Here is a 13,718-nt window from a genome sequence, read left to right as displayed (position 1 = left end):
GGAGAAATTGTACCAAGGCCAGTGTCTACAAGAGATGTGTAGGAAGCAAATTGCCGGCTGGTCACTTGTACTCTGATGTAAAAAAATTTTCATGCTTAAGCTAAATTCATTAATGTCTTATCGGTTTGTATAAAAAAAGTCTTCAGTTGAATTTATGTTTTTTTTTCTGCAGACGTCTTCAAGCACTTATTAAAAGCATCACGCTGAGAAGGACAAAAACAACGAAAGTCAAAGGGAAACCTGTGCTTGAATTACCAGAGCGCAAAGTTTATATCCAATATATCAAACTTTCTGCTGAAGAGCGGACACTATATGAATCTATGCAAAATGAAGTAAAAGATGTTATTGGAAGGTGATGTGTAATGTTCTCAATTTGATACATGTGGATACATTACTGGAAGCCCACCACCACATTTGGCATCCATTCTGTTAGTCACAAAGGGGGTATTTGTAAATAGCGTCTCGGCTTCTGATGTGTTCAGTGTCTGAGGCTGACGGGGGAAGTAGCCGAATACAGCACTCGGCCATCTGTCAGTCCAATAGACGTAAGTGGAGCAGCAGTGGTCCTGCACAACCATGCTGCTGCATTGATGAGAACCACCTTCTGGATTAGTACTTTCTTATGTCAGTAGCAGCACAGTGTAAAAATCCAGCGTCTGCAGGAAATGAGGTATGTATATGAAAACATTACTTTATTGGCAACATAGTTAAAAAACAAAAGAGGGGACAAATTAAAAATCAAAACATACAAAGGGAATAAAAGGTCACATACATATGCGTTTTGAGCATAACCGCTCTCTGTCCTGACAGTACTAAGAGGTTATGCTCGAACGGCGTAGACCTATGTCCTTTAATTCTCTTTGTATGTTTTAAATTTTTCTTTTTTTTTTTTTTTTTAAGTATGTTGCCAATAAAATAATGTTTTAATATACGTACCTCATTTCTTGCGGATGCTGGGTTCTTCCATTTTGCTGCTATATTTTTACACCCAGAAGTCGGTCTGGAGCCTCTGCCTCTGTGCACTGCACCTTGAATCACGGCATTTTTTAACAGTTGGTGAGCTGATCTACAACTTTTCTGTTTGTTACTTTCTGGCATCAAACAAAGATAAGTAATTAAAAAAATTAGTTTCATAGCTTGTGAATAGCTTATCTAATGGCAAGCCAATATTCCTAGATGAGTGAAATAAAAAATACATATTTAAATAGGTATTCTCACAAGTGTGGAAGTTATCCCTTTTTTGTGGAACTTTCAAACTTGAGAATAATTATTTTCCGTTAATTTTACTATGCCAATTTATTTCCTTTATATTGTATGTAAAGGGGTTGTTCACTACTAGGACAACCCCCTCTTAAACGAAATGTTCTGCCCCAATCAAATAATAAAGCTCATAGTCTCCTCCTTTGTCGGCGCTGTTCCAGCGGTGTTGGCACTGGCTCCACCCGCGGCTGTGATGTGGTGCTGTAACACTTGACACCGGCGCGCAATCAGTTCTCGTGTCCGTCTCCACTTTCGTACGAACTGAACATGAAGAGGAAGCCAGCGCTGCAGCTGATCCCACGCCCCCCCCCCCCGGCTTCCTATCCATGCTCACTTTGTCCGGAGGCGGGGACAGTGACGCAGTGCTGATTTGGTCCCGGTCATCACGTCTTTCCACCGCATCACAGCCCCGGGACCGCAAGTGCTGACATCGCTGGAGCGGAGCCGGCACAGGAGGAGAGTATAGGCTTTATTATTTTATCGGGGCTGAACATTTAGTTTAAGAAGGGGTTGTCCTAGTAGTGGACAAACCCTTTAATACTATGTTGACGCCATGTTTCTGCATCTTTGCATTCCAGACACTTACAGGAAGGAACCGTCCTGACACAATTCGCAGATGTGCTGGTTGTGCTGCTGCGGTTAAGGCAGCTTTGCTGTCATCCCCATCTTGTCTCAAGCAAATTGTCTTCCATTTCTCCTGTTGGTGAGAACAGATTATATTTATATCTACAATGGTAGCCCGCAGATAGAAAGGATACACACTGAGTCACCTGTAGTTAATAATTATAATGGCTACATTGGAGGTATGCAGCAGTAAGATGTGTCCACTGTATAGCCATGCCTTGGCTTTTCTTTTTGCATCGGTTGGTTAACTGCAGGCTTATAAAGGTGTTTGCTATATGTGCCTGGAGTATTCGTATGGCAGATGGACACAGCCATGATCTTTCAAGTTGGGCTCAGTCTCACTGTGTTTGCACACGGTAAGGCTGTAGTCCCACACCGATTTTGTCTGCTGAGAATCACACAAATGTTCTCCGTATGGTGATCCATATGTCATCCGTGTGCAGTGCCAGGATGCGGTTTTTTCTCAAAAAAGTATCCGTGTGTCATCTGTATGTCATCCGTATGATTTTCTCACACACTTGCAAAATGAGCAAATAACGGCTGAGCCAATTTCCTGTCACCTGCCCAATGCCTGAGAATTTCTCGCAAGTCACACTGATGGTCCGTGTGCTGTGTGATTTTTTTTTTTTTTTTTTTTTTCTCGCACCCATAGACTTGCATTGGCGTTTCTCGGCTGAGATACGCGGACAATCTTAGCATGCTGGGATTTCACTCACAAGTATAATACGGACGAGAAAAAAATGGATGATGGGAGCTGCCCCATAGATTAACATTGGGCCGAGTGCTATGCGATTTTTTTAATCGCTTAGCACTCGTCTGTATTATGCTGTAGTGTGACTCCGGCCTAAGCGTTCAGGACTGCTATATAGACACATGAAGACACACATCTTTTACACAAGAGCAGACCTCAGTGTGTGACTGTAGCTCTCACAGTCCTCAGGAATAGTGCAGTACAGAAGGCAAATTAAAATAAGCCCTCACTCTTTCCTAGATCATGAAAAATGGAGACGCTACGGGTTTTTTCTTTATCGCCTCTCATTGGGGGACACAGGAACCATGGTGTATGCTGCTGCCACTAGGAGGCTGACACTATGCAAATAAAAAAGATAGCTCCTCCTCTGCAGTGTACACCCCACCGACTGGCATTATACTCTTCAGTTTAGCTTAGTGTCAGTAGGAGGTGGACACGGGTCTTTTTTAGACCCTTATCTACCTCAATGTGCGTCGTTCCTTTTCAGGTTTTCCGGAGGGATACAGGGTGAACAGTCACACCTGTAGTCCCATAATATGGACTATGAGTACGGCGTGTACTGCCACCCCGTATCCTCATAGATCCCTCTCCAGGACCAAGATCCTAGCACACAAGCGTGCTCAGAAGTCCGGTCCTGGCTCCGTCCCTCACCCACTCGCCCACCAGAGCCTGTCGGTCGGAGGAGACGAGGACGTCCGTCATCGGCTCCACGGACGTCTAATATCTTCCACGCTTTTTCAAGGTTAGTACGACGGCGTGGGATGTTAGGTGAGTATTTGTGCTACCTGTGGGAGCCCCTGCGGCCGCACCTTTTCTGCACAAGGGTCCCACCGCACACTTTAAAAAAAAAAAAAAAAAAAATCTATTTCCAAATGGGCCAAGGATCTCCGTCGAGGTATCCTGGACGAGGCGCCTCCCGCGCAACTAGCGGAGCTTGCCAACCAGATTTCCCACGCTGGTGAATACCTGGTCTCCGCCTCCTTGGATACCGCGTCTTGTGCGGCTCAGGCTTCCAGCAATGCTGTTGCCATCCGCCGGACTGTTTGGCTCAAGGCCTGGCAGGCGGACTTATCTTCCAAAAAGTCCCTTACCAGTCTGCCCTTCCAGGGCTCTCGTCTCTTTGGTCCCCAGCTGGACCAAATCATTAAGGACGCCACTGGGGGTACAAGTTCTCTTCTCCCCCAGGCTAAGCCTCGCCGCCCTCCTCCTAGACGGCAGTTTCGATCCTTTCGGCCTTTTCGACGCTTCGCGGCGTCAAACTCCTTTGCCCAGCAGCAACAGAGGCCTCAGGCACGTCAAGAGAAGAAGGCGGTGTCCTTTAGGCCCACTCCGTCCTGGCGTCCTCGCTACTCCCAGGGTAGATCTTCCAGGCCCAGGACCGGAAGATCCACCTCTGCATGACTCTCGGCAAGACTCCAGCCCAACGTCCAGGTTGGGCGGCCGTCTTCTCTTTTTCAGGGACGTCTGGCTTTCCGCAGTAGAGGACGCATGGGTCAGGGAAGTTGTATCCTCGGGATACAAGATAGAGTTTGTTTCACGACCCCGGGATCGTTTCTTCGAATCCCGTCCTCCAAGAGATCCCGCTTTAGTTCCGGGCTTCTTTGCAGCCATTGCTTCTCTTCTCAAAGCCGGGGTTATCTTTCCCGTACCAGAAAAAGAACGTTTCACGGGTTTCTACTCGAACCTTTTTGTGGTACCGAAAAAGGACGGCAAGGTTCGTCCCATTCTGGACCTCAAATTGCTGAACAGGAGAGTTCATCTGAGACGCTTCAGGATGGAATCTCTTCGTTCAGTAATTGCTTCCATGGAGGCCCAGGAATTTCTGTGCTCAATCGACATCCAGGACGCCTACCTCCATGTCCCGATATTTCCCGGACATCACCGTTTCCTGCGCTTTGCAGTGCTCCGGGAACATTTTCAGTTCGTCGCCCTGCCGTTCGGCCTCGCAACCGCTCCAAGGGTGTTCACAAAGATCATGGCGGCACTGATGGCGGTCCTTTTTCCTTACCTCGACATCCTCATCAAGTCTCCATCCTTTGCTCAGGCTCACGAAAGCCTGTCTATTGTTATCGACACCTTTGTCCGTTTCGGGTGGCTGGTCAACCGGAAGAAGTCCTGCCTTATCCCTTCTCAGCGCATCATCTTTCTGGGCATGCTCTTCGACACTCGTCAGACCAGAGTCTTCCTTCCCAAAGACAAGAAATCCACCCTTTGTCGGGACATACGCTTGCTCCAGGGTCCTCGGCCTCCCTCCCTCCGTTCGGCCATGAGGGCTCTTGGGAGGATGGTAGCAACATTGGAAGCGATTCCCTTCGCCCAATTTCACTCGCGACCCCTCCAGCAAGCCATTCTGTCTCAATGGGACAGGTCTGTCTTCTCCCTGGATCGGCCAATCCGTCTCTCTTCTCGGGTCAAACGGTCTCTCAACTGGTGGCTCACGTCAGGGGAATGGTCCTTGCATCCGGAGGTCTTCCATCAGATTTGTCTTCGATGGGGGACTCCGGACGTGGACCTCACGGCGTCTCGAATGAACAGGAAGGTCCCGCAGTTCGTCTCCAGGTCTCGCGATCCTCTCGCAGTGGGCGTCGACGCTCTGGCCATCCCTTGGTCACAGTTCAGGCTGCCTTACCTGTTCCCACCCCTTCCACTTCTTCCCAAGCTGTTGAAGAAGATCAAAGTGGAAGGGGTGCCGGTCATCGTGATCGCTCCGGATTGGCCCAGGAGAGCTTGGTTCGCAGAGCTCGTCAACCTTCTCGCGGACGCTCCCTGGCGCCTTCCAGACAGGCCCGATCTGCTGTCTCAGGGTCCGATCTGCCACCCGAATTCTCGGTCGCTCAGTTTAACGGTGTGGCTGTTGAGACCGCGGTTCTAAGAGCATCCGGCCTTTCAGACCGGGTGATTCACACCATGATTCAGGCTCGGAAGCCCTCGTCTTCCAGGATCTACTACCGTACCTGGAAGACTTACTTCCGTTGGTGCGAGTCCAATCGCGTTCCATCTATGTCCTTTTCCCTGCCTTCTCTTTTGGCCTTCCTTCAGGCAGGACTGGATTCGGGCCTGGCTCTTAGCTCCCTGAAGGGCCAGGTTTCTGCGCTTTCCATCCTCTTTCAGAAGACTTTAGCTTCTCGGCCACAGGTTAAGACCTTCCTTCAAGGAGTGGCCCACACTGTCCCGCCGTACAGGGCTCCTGTGGATGCATGGGATTTGAACCTGGTACTGGATGTTCTGAGGGTTTCTCCCTTTGAGCCCCTTCGGGAGATTCCTCTATCAGTTCTATCTTGGAAGGTGTCCTTTCTTGTGGCCATCACATCTATTCGCCGCGTTTCCGAGTTGGCGGCTCTGTCTTGCCAACCTCCGTTTTTGGTCATTCACCAGGATAAGGTGGTCTTCCGGCCTCCACCTTCTTTTCTTCCTAAGGTGGTTTCAACCTTGCACCGCAACGAGGACATCATTTTACCTTCCTTTTGTCCAGCTCCGACTCATCCTCTGGAGCGATCTTTGAACAAGCTGGACCTTGTCAGGGCAGTGAGGATCTACCTGGATAGAACCTCCACTTTTCGAAAGACTGACTCCTTTTTCGTCATTCCTGATGGCACGCGCAGAGGCCAACCGGCTTCTAAGGCGACTATTGCTCGCTGGATCAGAATGGCAATTTTGGAGGCTTACCGGGTCAAGAACAGAGTGCCCCCTCCTGGGATTAAGGCTCACTCTACCCGGGCAGTCGGCGCCTCCTGGGCGGTGCGCCACAGGGCTTCCGCCCTACAGCTTTGCAAAGCGGCAACTTGGTCTTCCATTCACACGTTCGCCAAATTTTACAAGGTCCATACCTACGCTTCGGCGGACGCCAGCCTAGGCAGAAGGATCTTGCAGGCGGCAGTGGTGAGTCCTCTGACCTGATGGAAGTCTGTTTTCCCGCCCTAGGGACTGCTTTGGGACATCCCATGGTTCCTGTGTCCCCCAATGAGAGGCGATAAAGAAAACAGGATTTTTGGTTGCTTACCGTAAAATCTGTTTCTTGGAGCCTTCATTGGGGGACACAGCTCCCTCCCAAGTTTTCTGTTATCTGTTATATGACTGTTCTCACGTTACAGTTCTCAAGTTTGTGGTTATGGTTTTTCAACCTTGTTCTTTATCTCCTACTGCTTTCTCACTAACTGAAGAGTATAATGCCAGTCGGTGGGGTGTACACTGCAGAGGAGGAGCTATCTTTTTTATTTGCATACTGTCAGCCTCCTAGTGGCAGCAGCATACACCCCATGGTTCCTGTGTCCCCCAATGGAGGCTCCAAGAAACAGATTTTACGGTAAGCAACCAAAAATCCTGTTTTTTTTTTAGCAAACTTTGGAATTTTTTTTACCACTTAGATAAAACCGAACCTAGACATGTTTGGTGTCCATGAACTCGTAATGACCTGGAGAATCATAATGATGGGTTAGTTTTAGCATTTAGTGAACCTAGCAAAAAATCCAAATGAAAACAAGTGTGGGATTGCACTTTTTTGCATTTTCACCACACTTGGAATTTTTTTCCCATTTTTGAGTACACGACATGCTAAAACCAACGGTGTCGTTCAAAAGTACAGCTCGTCCCGCAAAAATAAGCCCCCAGATGGCCATATTGACAGAAAAAAAATAAAAAGGCTATGGCTCTGGGAAGAAGGGGAGCGAAAAATGAAAACGCAAAACCGAAAAAAGCTCTGGGGGTGAATGGGTTAAAGACATGGCTATCTGTGACTACACTTGCCAAGTGCACACGGCGAGCAGTAAAATATTTACACAGAACGATGTTCTGCCAAGAGGAATGATTTTCAAGCAAGCTTAACAATCATTTCAGCCCACAAACGAGCTATTTGCTTATACGTCGGGTGCTTGGCAGCCAATAGGGAAATTGTCTTTTCTAGGAACACTCCTTCACAATAATCGGCCAGTATAAATGCACCCTAAGAATTGCCTGCTATCTGTTTCCTTAATGACCTGTAAAGTACGTTTTCGTAACTGGTGCAGGGTATATAGGAGTTGTGCCCTGTGTATACTTGTGCTGCTGTTTAACCATTCAAATGCCAATATTGATTAGTGACAGCAGCATTTAAAGGACCTGCTGCAGGCTGTCAACCCAAAACCACTTTCCCCAATAAACCTCCCACACGTGACACAATTGTGGGGAACCGATGGCGTACCACGGCAGGTGGGGTCCTCCATTCCTGCAATCTTAGTCTTCCCTTTTGTTTGGGCTTCATACCGTAGTATATAGTGTAACTAATGTTCTCCTGTCATACTACTCTATTGTAGTAAAAAGTATGACCAATCATACTATCAGAAATTAATTTCCCCATTCAAAAAATGTAAATATTTTAAAAATTTGAAAAATGTAAACCAATAAACATAGTTGGAATTGTCATGTCTGTAAAAGTCTAGTCTATCGAAATACATTAAATGGTATGTTAAATGCTGAAAATAAAATACAAATGGAACGCCAGAATTGTTATTTTTCAGTTGGAACACTCCTGCCTTCCCTCTTCCTCCCAAAAATGCCATGAAAAGCAACCAAAACCTCCTAAGTCAGAGGTGTCAAACTGCATTCCTCAAGGGCTGCAAACAGGTCATGTTTTCAGGATTTCCTTGTATTGCACAGGTGATCATTTAATCACCTGCACAGAATGATTCCAGCACCTTGTGCAATGAGAAGGAAATCTTGAAAACACGCATGGTTTGAGGCCCTCGAGGAATGCAGTTTGACACCCCTGTCCTATGTAACCCCAAATAGTAATAATTTAAAAACTAGAACTCGGCACACAAAGAAAAAACACCCTCACACCCCATAAACGTTATGGGTCTTGGAAACACAAACATTTTCTTTATAAAGTTCTGAACTTTTCTTCTTTTTTTTTTTTTTTTGTAAACCACTAAAATATAAAAAATAAAAACCTCAGAAGCTTGGTACCACTGTAGCCCTACTCACCTAGAGAATCGTGGTGCCAGGTAATTTTTACTTCTGAGTGACTGCTGTAAAAAGAATGGCAAAATTATTTTCTTTATTATTTGTTCCAACAACCCCACCCCCACCCCCATTTACCTTACCTAAATATTTCCGTTTTTCAGTATATTATATGATAAAATAAATTTAAAATGTAACTAGTCTCACAAATAGTCCTCCTATTGCTATGTCAAACGAAAAAAAGTCAGTTTTTTAAAGAACAGGAGGGGAAAAAAAAAGTAAGGTCTAATTTGAAAAAAATGATCAAGCCTTGAAATGGTTAGATATTTTATGGAAGTTTTTCTTCTATTTACTTTATTTATATATTTAGTGTTAATTTTGGCTGTAGTGTAGAGTTGTGTGGATGTGAGTAGAATGAGGGCTGGGGTTCTTTGGGCTAAGGCTGGGTTCACAGTGTGTTCAGTGACTACGTTAAAAGGACTACGTTACACCGCGGCATAACGTGGTGTAACGTAGTCTGTTAACGCCGCCATTGAATGCAATGTCGGACGCATCGCTAGCGCATGCCCACAATGGGCGTGCGCTAGCGATGTGCCGTCATTGAGTGACGGACCCGAGACGCGGGCTGCAGCGTTTTCGGGTCTGTCACTGCTAGCGCAGATGGAGCTAGCAGATGCTCTATCTGCGCTAGCGCGATGGAACGTCGGCACTTGCGTTAACAGCAGCCCGTTAGGCTACTTTCACACTAGCGTCGTTTGGCCTCCGTCGCAATGCGTCGTTTTGGAGAAAAAACACATCCTGCAAAAGTGCTTGCAGGATGCGTTTTTTCTCCATTGACTTGCATTAGCGACGGATTGCCACACGTCGCATCTGTCGTGCGACGGATGCGTCGTGTTTCGGCGGACCGTCGGCACAAAAAAACGCTACATGTAACGTTTTTTTGTACGATGTGTTTGCCATTTCCGACCGCGCATGCGCGGCCGGAACTCCGCCACCTCCTCCCCGGACCTTACAATGGGGCAGCGGATGCGTTGAAAAACTGCATCCGCTGCCCCCGTTGTGCGGCGCTTTCAACGCTAGCATCGGCACGTCGCATTGCGACGTACAGTGCACGACGCTAGTGTGAAAGTAGCCTTAGCGTATGTGCTGAACGGGCTGCTATTAATGCAATGTGAACCTAAAAATCACTAAAATCTGTATCTTTTTGTCCTCCATAGCGAGCTCCAGCGCAGAAGAGTTACGGGAGAAGCTCATCAATAAGATAAAGCTGGTACTCAGTTCTGGGTCGGATGAAGAGTGTGCAATTTGTTTGGACTCTCTGAACATTCCCGTTATCACTCGCTGTGCCCACGTCTTCTGTAAGCCCTGCATCTGTCAGGTTATCCACAAAGAAAAAGTAAGTTAATGTGGTAAACCACAGGGGGTGACAATTGCCTGCACTCTGGTTATTGGTGTATAACACTGGTTCCCAATCTTTGTTACTTACATTAAACTCTGGAAGATGGGTGTTAGCAACATGCACCTGCCCCCACCAGTAGTGACCGAGTTCCCAATTACTGCCATAACAACCACATGTCCACCAAGATCTTACGACGCTCTCGCTTATAGGCAGTAAACTTACAACAACTTCAACTTTACCTCCATCCGATATTCTCCCATCAAGCACACATCACACTATTGCTTCTAGTTTTCAGCACTCCTGTAACTGGCAGTATCATCCTCCTCTCCCCCCCCCAAGCTAACCATATTTATTCCCCCACTTGTCCCATATTAGAATGTGGGCCTTCAGATCTTCTCTTCTGTGCAGGGCTATTCAAAAAAAGTCACAATATGGAGACCTTCTTCAGAGCTGTTTGCTAGACCTGGTGCTAATGCAGCGAGCTGGCAGGGAACCACACATCATATAGCCACAAGCTGCATGCGGTTCCTGAGCCATAGCTTGAAGACCTCTGGTTTATAAAGTAAATTTTATGGTTGCAGAAAAAGCTAATATTGTTAACATCTGTATTCTACCCAAGCCAAACGCCAAATGCCCTCTCTGTAGAGGTGAGATACGTCTGGAACACTTACTGGAGTGTCCCGAGGAGGAGTCCGCCTCCAGCACAAAAAAGGATCAAAAGTGGATGTCAAGTTCAAAAGTAAGAAACATAATAAATATACTGTGTGTTCCTACCTGAGAATACAGAAAGTTTGATATTTCAGCATTCGTTTCCAGCAAAGGACTAAATATTGAATCACACTACATATTGTGGTCTTGTAAGATGTTCCAAGACATAAAGGCATATTTTCAGTAGTTCTCAGAGACAGTCCAGCATTTATAACTAAGCAGCATACCTCTATTTTGACCCTTTGAAATTCAAGAAACACAGCTAGACCTGATGATTCCCTAGCATGTTTCAGGTGGTGATTACACCCTTGAGCTTCTTTCAGATGCCTGTTTTTCACTTATAGATCATGTGGCCATTAGAATCTATGGAACTGTTCACGTCTGTTTTTTTCCAGAATGTTGGTCTATAGGCTGACGGCCGAATGAGGCCTTGGTGTTGGCTATGATGAGGCCTTGGTGATGGCTGTGGTGAGGCCTTGGTGATGGCTATGTTGAGGCCTTAGTGATGGCTTTGATGAGGCCTTAGTGATGGCTATGATGAGGCCTTGGTGATGGCTATGATGAGGCCTTAGTGATGGCTATGATGAGGCCTTGGTGATGGCTATGATGAGGTACGGCCTTCCCAAAACCCTGTCTGATGATCACTAAGGCCTCATCATAGCCATCAGCTAACATAGAAAAAACTCAGAAAAAATACATACAATGAGATACGGCCTTCCCAAAACCCTGTCTGATGACAAATGCACACTTAGCAGGATGCAGCAGGCCTCCACTGATAAAGGCTAGGAGCGGCACAGGTGCAGACTACTTGATAAAAACAACCACCCCCACCCTCCAGACATTGCAGGGGTTGGCTGCCTAGTAGAAAAAATGCACATTGATATATGTGAGTTATATCAATGTGCATTTTTTCTACTAGGCAGCCAACCCCTGCAATGTCTGGAGGGTGGGGGTGGTTGTTTTTATCAAGTAGTCTGCACCTGTGCCGCTCCTAGCCTTTATCAGTGGAGGCCTGCTGCATCCTGCTAAGTGTGCATTTGTCATCAGACAGGGTTTTGGGAAGGCCGTATCTCATTGTATGTATTTTTTCTGAGTTTTTTTCTATGTTAGCTGATGGCTATGATGAGGCCTTAGTGATGGCTATGATGAGGCCTTAGTGATGGCTATGATGAGGCCTTAGTGATGGCTATGGTGAGGCCTTATTGAATGCTATGGTGAGGCCTTAGTGATGGCTATGGTGAGGCCTTGGTGATGGCTATGGTGAGGCCTTAGTGATGGCTATGACGAGGCCTTGGTGATGGCTCTGGTGAGGCCTTGGTGATGGCTCTGGTGAGGCCTTAGTGATGGCTATGATGAGGCCTTAGTGATGGCTGTGATGAGGTCTTAGTGATGGCTATGTTGAGGCCTTAGTGATGGCTATGATGAGGCCTTAGTGACGGCTATGATGAGGCCTTGGTGATGGCTATGATGAGGCCTTGGTGATGGCTATGATGAGGCCTTGGTGATGGCTATGATGAGGCCTTGGTGACGGCTATGATGAGGCCTTGGTGATGGCTATGATGAGGCCTTGGTGATGGCTATGGTGAGGCCTTGGTGATGGCTATGGTGAGGCCTTGGTGATGGCTATGGTGAGGCCTTGGTGATGGCTATGTTGAGGCCTTGGTGATGGCTATGTTGAGACCTTATTGATGGCTGTGGTGAGGCTTTAGTGTTGGCTATGACTAAGGGTAGAATAGAAGCTGGACTTTCTCTCTGAGCTATTGTACATGTCAGCAGAGCCTGATGTCTGTGCATACACCTACGGTAATTGCTGCAGGGAAGCTGGAGTATTGCTGATTCTTCCATATTTTATTAGTAGTGTATTCTGGGCTGATACCTGATAATCCACCTTCATTTCATATTAATGCAGAATTGAATGTACTTTACTGTATGTGCTTAATATTTCAGATAGATGCTCTTATTGCTGCATTGGTAGAACAAAGAGTTAAAGATCCTTGTGTGAAGAGTATCATTGTTTCACAGTTCACTTCATACTTATCTTTAATAGAAACGCCTCTAAGGTAAGATAATTCTATAAAATTGTCAAAAAAGGTTTTTATCTTAATGTCATATGTAGCTCATATTCCGAAGCGTGCAGTAGCCTTCTATACCAGTTTTGCTGTGGTGTCGGTGGATTTATATGGTCACCGTTCATGTTCTTCTCTAGTGTCCAGCCCTACACCAATCCTTTTCTGAGTCATATGACTTAAATTCTGACTCTCTGGGTCACACATTTGTCTGTGTGAACTGGAAGTGACTTTTACAGTGAAAGTCTATGGAGCGTCAGAACATAGCTCCATAGAGTTACATTAGTAAGGCCGGGGTCAGACGACCTAATGTTGTCATGCAACAGAATCGGGACGATTATGCTAATGACATTCTGCTGAAACTGTCAAGAGTATGAGCCATGTGTGATCTGATTCTCTTGCATGAGATAATCGCATTACAGGAGTAGAACTTAATTTCTCCATCTTCTCCATTGTCTCTGTTCCCATAAATTGGACTGTACTCTGATGACATGTGAGTGCAGGTCGATGTTTTACAATCACCCATAGACTTGTATGGGTGCGCATGGTCCGATTATTGAATGCACACGCAGCATGCTGTGACTTTTATTTTTTTTTCTCAAGTAAAATTTGCATGAAAAAAAAAAAACGCTAGCCGGCAATGCCCCAAAGTATAAAACACCGTATAGACATTCAACACTTTTTTAGGTTAGAAATTATGGGGTCGATTCCTCAAAGCTATTAGCTATTATACCACAGAAGTGGTGTGAAACCTTTGGAAAGTCACAAATTTTGTGCAATGCGGAGTTAAAAAAAAAAAAAAAAAAGTTTGTGGTTTTTAGCATTTTCATGCCAATTTGAATCTGCTCCACCCATATGGATGGTGAAAGGAAAGAGCCAGAACAGGCCATGGCCACGCCAGCCCTTCCAATTCATCAAAACCGCCGGCGTTTGTTTGTTTCTTATTACAAGTTTATAGTGGTCAGAGACATAGACC

At 46.2% G+C, this 13,718-nt stretch overlaps 1 protein-coding gene across 3 annotated transcripts in view; it reads left to right on the top strand.

The window, feature by feature from the left end:
• Positions 1-13,718, top strand: part of HLTF (helicase like transcription factor) — a 136,274-nt gene that overhangs the window by 100,789 nt on the left and 21,767 nt on the right. For all 3 annotated transcript variants that reach the window (XM_077290834.1, XM_077290835.1, XM_077290836.1), the window contains exons 17-21: positions 173-352; positions 1,839-1,963; positions 9,787-9,965; positions 10,588-10,707; positions 12,624-12,736. In XM_077290834.1, coding sequence (XP_077146949.1) covers positions 173-352; positions 1,839-1,963; positions 9,787-9,965; positions 10,588-10,707; positions 12,624-12,736 — 717 coding nt within the window. The remainder of the gene's footprint in view (positions 1-172; positions 353-1,838; positions 1,964-9,786; positions 9,966-10,587; positions 10,708-12,623; positions 12,737-13,718) is intronic.

The sequence above is a fragment of the Ranitomeya variabilis genome, chromosome 2, assembly GCF_051348905.1.
Source record: "Ranitomeya variabilis isolate aRanVar5 chromosome 2, aRanVar5.hap1, whole genome shotgun sequence".
Classification (NCBI taxonomy): domain Eukaryota; kingdom Metazoa; phylum Chordata; class Amphibia; order Anura; family Dendrobatidae; genus Ranitomeya; species Ranitomeya variabilis.
This window is presented reverse-complemented; position numbering and strand designations above follow the sequence as displayed.